The sequence below is a fragment of the Leishmania mexicana genome, chromosome 34, assembly GCF_000234665.1.
Source record: "Leishmania mexicana MHOM/GT/2001/U1103 complete genome, chromosome 34".
Taxonomy (NCBI): Eukaryota; Euglenozoa; class Kinetoplastea; order Trypanosomatida; family Trypanosomatidae; genus Leishmania; species Leishmania mexicana.
Window position 1 is genome coordinate 304,523 of NC_018338.1, and position 6,219 is coordinate 310,741.

At 56.5% G+C, this 6,219-nt stretch overlaps 1 protein-coding gene across 1 annotated transcript; it reads left to right on the forward strand.

The window, feature by feature from the left end:
• Positions 1-225: 225 nt before the first annotated feature.
• On the forward strand, positions 226-1,464 carry LMXM_34_0820 (putative aspartate aminotransferase; the record flags this gene model as incomplete). The annotated part of the gene is made up of 1 exon (XM_003879030.1): positions 226-1,464. One exon carries the CDS (start codon positions 226-228, stop codon positions 1,462-1,464), a length of 1,239 nt encoding a protein of 412 aa, XP_003879079.1.
• Positions 1,465-6,219: the final 4,755 nt, after the last annotated feature.

Sequence of the window (6,219 nt, forward strand, 5' to 3'; positions counted from 1 at the left end):
GGAGGAGGGGGAGGGGGTAGGTCGTCACCACTAGGACGCTTCATGGGCCTGCCTACGCAAACTCCACGGCCATCATTCTGCTCCCTCCCTCTCTCACCCTTTACAGCCTTCTCCCTCTCCCTTCCCGACAGCCACGCTATTCCACTCCACCCTACCCCACCCCGAAACAATTCCGACATTCCTCTCGCCCCTAAGCTTCGCTCTTCCCCCATCCACCAGGCACAGATGTCCACGCAGGCAGCCATGACCACGACGGAGCGCTGGCAGAAGATTCAGGGACGAGCTCCCGATCCCATCTTCGAGCTCGCAAAACGCGCCGCCGCTGCCAAGGGCCCCAAGGCCAACCTCGTCATTGGTGCCTACCGCGACGAGCAGGGCCTTCCCTACCCGCTACGCGTGGTCCGCAAGGCTGAGCAGCTTCTTCTGGACATGAATCTTAACTACGAGTACCTACCCATCTCCGGTTACCAGCCCTTCATCGATGAGGCGGTAAAGATGATCTACGGCGATACCGTCGAGCTGGAGAACCTGGTTGCCGTGCAGACGCTGAGCGGGACCGGTGCCCTCTCTCTCGGCGCGAAGCTGCTGACTCACGTCTTCGACGCTGAGAAGACGCCCATCTACCTTGCCGACCCCACGTGGCCCAACCACTACAGCATCGTGAAGGCTGCTGGCTGGAAGGACATCCGCACGTACGCCTACTACGACCACAAGACGCTCGGGCTGGATTTTGAGGGCATGAAGAAGGACATTCTGGCTGCGCCGGACGGCTCTGTGTTCCTTCTGCACCAGTGCGCGCACAACCCCACTGGCGTGGACCCGTCGCAGGAGCAGTGGAACGAGATCGCGTCACTGATGCTGGCCAAGCACCATCAGGTGTTCTTCGACTCCGCCTACCAGGGCTATGCGAGCGGCAGCCTCGACACAGACGCGTATGCTGCCCGCCTGTTTGCCCGCCGCGGCATCGAGGTACTGCTGGCGCAGTCGTTCTCCAAGAACATGGGCCTGTACAGCGAGCGTGCGGGCACGCTGTCGCTGCTCCTCAAGGACAAGACGAAGCGCGCGGATGTGAAGAGCGTGATGGATTCGCTGATTCGTGCGGAGTACACCTGCCCCCCGGCCCACGGTGCCCATTTGGCTCACCTCATCCTGAGCAACAACGAGCTGCGAAAGGAGTGGGAAGCAGAGCTATCGGCCATGGCGGAGCGCATCCGCACGATGCGCCGCACCGTGTACGACGAGCTGCTGCGCCTGCAGACGCCCGGACGCTGGGAACACGTCATTAACCAGATTGGCATGTTCTCCTTCCTCGGGCTGTCGAAAGAGCAGTGCGAATACTGCCAAAACCACAACATCTTCATCACGCTGTCGGGCCGCGCTAACATTGCAGGTCTGACGCACGAGACGGCGCTGATGCTGGCACAGACGATCAACGATGCTGTGCGCAATGTGAATCGCAAGTGACGGGGACACGAGCAGCGCTCGCGCGCCACCGCGGGCCGAACACGAAAGCGAAATAGCTCGTAGCATATAAATGGTAAAAGACGCTTATTTTTTTTTTTGAGAAGGCAATAGACGCATTGAAAACGAGAGAGAGATAGAGAGACAGTAGAAGAAAGCGCGAGGATAGGTGGACGCGGCATGTGCCGAAAAGCAACAGCAACGTCAGCGGTCGTGCCTATCATGCCCCGACGCTTCTTTGCTCCTCCTGCATGTATGTATATGTATATATGTGTGTGTGTGTGTGTGTGTTTCGTAATACCTCCCCTCCCCATACTTTTTGTGTTGTTGTTGCATTGTTTCGCTTTCTCTTCTTCTTCCCTTCGGCCCGTGTGTAGGTACGTTTGTTCGGCTTTTAGTTGCTGCCTGCCAGTCGCCGCGGCTGATGCGTGTGGCGCTGTTTCGTTGAGACGGGGAGGGAATTGTATGTAAGCAACAAATGAGGATGCAGCGTAGAGGAGAGGTCCCGCGCCGCCCTCCATCCATCCATCCATCCCCTATCTCATACCACAGCGTGTACAGTAGGCACTCGCGCATGAAGCGCACTCTCCTTCTCTGAACATGTCTCTCTCCCTCCCCCTCCTCCCCCCTGGCCTAATTGTACTTGTTGACGTTTTTATTTTTCCATTGGATGCATTTTTCTATGATGGTGACAGCTGTATACATTCATGTGTGTAGGTCTCTCGAGATTGGGATAAGCGGCCTGTGTTTGTTCGGTTTGCTCACATGCATGTAAGCCCTTATCCCTCCCTCCCGACATTTTTTTTCGCTCTTCGCTTGAAAATAAACAAAGTTAAAGAAGCGCTAAGAGTCCTCCCATGCCCCTCTCTCTTCCGGTTTTTTTGGCTGCCATCGTTGTTGTTGTCTCTCTCTCCTTCTCTTTTAAACTCGTTTCATGTGTGGTAGTCCGCCGCTACCGCCCCACAACCACAACCACACCCACACCCACTGTTACCATCCTCACTCACACTGTATATCCAGCGATACGACAAGCGTATAAAGAGAAACAAAAAAACGCGGGAGAGTAGCAGAGAGGGAACGTGTGTGTGTGTGTGTGTATGTGCCAGCGTCCGCATCCTCTGCGTGTAGAAGAGGCGCATGGTTCTCTTTCTGTAGCAGAATGTTACTGATGGTAAAGGGAGAACGCTCAGCACGCACAGTCGGCACACTCACCCACACCCACCCACACACCCACACACACACACAGGAAAGCACAGGGGGAAGAAGTTGTCGTTTTTTTCTTGGTAGCAACAGCGTTGTGCGTGCTCCTGAGCTCCACCATCTCATCTCTTTGTTGCTTTCTGCAATAAGTACCGTTTTTTCTTGGGTTTTCTCAATTCAAGAATGCATATTTCTGTGTCTCGTCGCGGTCCGGAAGGAGAGGAAGGCGTTGTCGGCAGAGAGGGCAGGAGAGTGAGGACGACAAGTGTAGACGCACCTCTCGGTGAGGCGGACAAAGTTTGTCATGGCGCCACGCAAAGAGAGGGTGTGACACGGCGAAGCAAGCGCAAAGGATGGGAGGGGGGTTAAAAGAGTGAAAATGTGCGCAGGAAGAACGCAGTGGTAGGAGAGGGGGGAAGAGATGAGGCGCAACCGTAGATGAACTGCACAACGGTGGTTAGTCGTCTACGTTCCCCCCTCCCTTCCGCCCCCAACTCGCTTTGTGTGTCACCCACTTCCCCACATGACCCCCTCAGCTGTTCTCCTCTCCATGGCGAATGCGTTTTCTTTCGTTCTTTTTTCCTTTTGTAGCCCGACCATCTCCAGTGAATTCCTGAATTTTTTGCGCTACCAATTCCTTGACAATGCCGGCCACCTCAGTATGTGATATCAGGGCCTAAGTTACTCACACTCTCTGTTGGGAAGCCAAGCGCCTGCACCGTCTGCCCTCGGGTAACAGCTGCAGACTCTTGGTGCCGACAGGACAGGTCTGGGCTGGCGCCGTGCGGATGAAACTTGTGACCATGACCACGTTTGGACCAGCTCACCACGGATAGTGTCGGCGATTTGGCAAATTCATGTCTCTGCTCCCTGTTTCGCTGCTTGTGCTGCGCTGCGAAGATGCTGAGCGTAATCCTGGGCATAGCCCACGCTGTATGCAGTAGAACTGCAGTTGGCCGAACGACGCCAAACGGTGTTGGGGGGTGGCCCGGCTCCTGTACACAGCCGCAGCCCACCAGAGGTAGGCGAGCTGTGGCTGCATGCGTATTTCTTTTCACTTGATCGTGATAGAACGTCATGTTGAAAAATAAGAAAAAAAACGCTGCCAATTGTCCTGTCCCTCTTCCACCCCCTGCGCGGGTCTCTCTGTGCGTGTGCCCCGGTATGAGCACCCCATCCTTGAAACCTCTCTCGGTCTTCCTACATCCCTTCTCTCCCTGACTCCCCCCCGTGCCCTATACACCGACCCCCCCCCCACACACACACTGTCTCCACTTCTCCCCTTGCATTTGGGGGGGTTTCGATTTTCTTGTGGCGGCGCACATTTGTGGGCGCTGTCGTTTTGTTGGCCCCCTTCGCTTTCCCCTTCCCTGCTGAATCGACTGATGAGGCATAGATGCCGGAAGCGTGATGCCGACACCCCGAACTGGTCCGCTGAGTCCTCCTGACTCCCATGTGCACGCCCTCCACATCACCCTATGGAATGCAGCAGCTTGAAGAGACTCAAGGCGAAATATTGCATACAGGCCGAGCTCAGGGGGTCTGGGAGGACCGGACCCCCTTGGCGAGGCAGGCGAGTCCCCCGCCCCCGTGCTCGCCCGGAAGGTGGCGCCTTCCATCACCCCGCACGACTGGAAGCCAGCGCCCCCGCCCGCACGCAGGACCCAAGACGTGGCCCGCACAAGCCGTCCGCCTGGCGCCGGCCGCGAGGCACGTATCTGGTGAGGGCCGGGGTGGGACAATGAAGGCGTGTTGGGTGCAGAGCCCGGCTCGGCGGCAGGACGGCTCTGCCCCGGAGGGCCCCATGTTATGAGCCGAATCCCTGCGAAGGTGGGTGGGCTGTCGTCGTGCGGGCATGCGTGTATGGGTGAGTTGTGGTAGAGAGCGCCACACTGAAAGTGAACATGTTTGCTACCCGCATGACAGTGTAGGCTCCAGCGCGTGGTATCCAGGCTCCAGTACACCCACTCTGTGTGTGGGGAGGGAGGGGGAATCCAAGCAGCCCCCTCCCCCTATCCCCTGCCGATGACAAACCATTTCGGGTAGTGGCAGGATCAACTGGCCCACGACATGGTAAAGTCAGAGCGATTCATCGCTGTTGATGCCGGCGGTGCGGTTCTGGGTGACGTCGGAGCGACCTGCGACAGTGAACACGTTTGTACCACCCATACGATGGGGAGAGTCGCATCGTGATTCGAATGCATTCCGCCCGGCCCTCGCACTGCCCACTGGCGGGGCGGCTGAGGTGGCAACCTGCAGAACGAGGGTGGAGAGAGTTTCAGGCAGAGGCCGTATTCAGATGATTGAGTCGGCGCATCGCTGTAACGCGTGTCTCCACTGCCGCTTCGTACTACGAGATAGGCCTGTGACAGGCCTTGTAGATCGGACTGGAGCTCACGTTTTATCGCAGAAAATGGGCACATTGAAAAAGGAAAGGCCATAATACTTCCACTATCAGCAAAGGGGGGTGCGTCGAGACAAGCCGAGTAGAAACGGTGGACCATAGAAGAGGCATAACAGGCTGGCGAAGGGAAAATACGCGCATGGGGAGCAGACGATGTGTCAGCTTGTGTTGGGTGTCCTGACCCTCTGGTTTACCGCTAGTGACGATCAGCCCGGTTTCCGTGTCGGAAGCCATGAGCTCCTGATACGCTCGCTTCTTGGCACGCGAATACTCGAATAGTCGCGCTTTCCCTCCACCTCCCCTCCCCCTTCCTCCTCTCCGAAGAGACCCCCCCCCCGCCGCCCCCTTCCGACATACACACAGGGGTACACAAGTATTCAACTTTCCATTTCTCTTTGAGCTTCATCGCGCATCTTCAAGTCACCACCGCCATCACTACCGCCCCCCCCCCTTCACGCCACACAACCGCCACCTTACCTCTCCCTCATTTTGGGTTTCTCTTCGCAGACGGCAGTGGAGAGTACGACGGCGCGCACGTACACACGCATAGTGAGAGGCAAAAGAGAGAGAGGGAAACGGCACGGCGCTCATTTTCTTTCTGGTTCCTGAACTAGAACGTCGATTCCACTTCTTTGTTTTTTTCTCTGCTGACTCGGATGGGCTACTTGCTCTCCCCCCTCCTCCCCCGTAATTCCTTTGTTTTTGTATCTTTTGGGTGTTTCTGTTGTCGTCTCTGCTGCTTGCCGTTATATATATATATATATGTTGTTGTTTGCGCTCCCCCTGCCATCCTCCTCCAATACTCATCAACAGTAGCTTCTTGACTAGCTCCTTTGATTGCGCGTGCGTGTGTTGTTGTTGCACTCGTTGTTGGCTTTGCCTTCAAGCGCTTACCCTCCCCCTCTTACTGGCTTACTGGCACTCACACAGTCAACACTTCACCACCGTTGTTGCACCAACGAGAAAGTATAACTTCTTCTTTGGCTGCCGTTTTATTATCTTTTCATTGTGGCGTTAACGGAATGTTACCCTGTCGCCGTTTTTCAGGCGTCGCGGCCTCGCAGTCGCGCTTGTGGCGGCGTGTCGCACCCTATACACTGCACCGCACCTCAGCGCCGGCGATGCTTGCAATGACTCAGGGCAGCTGTCTCGGC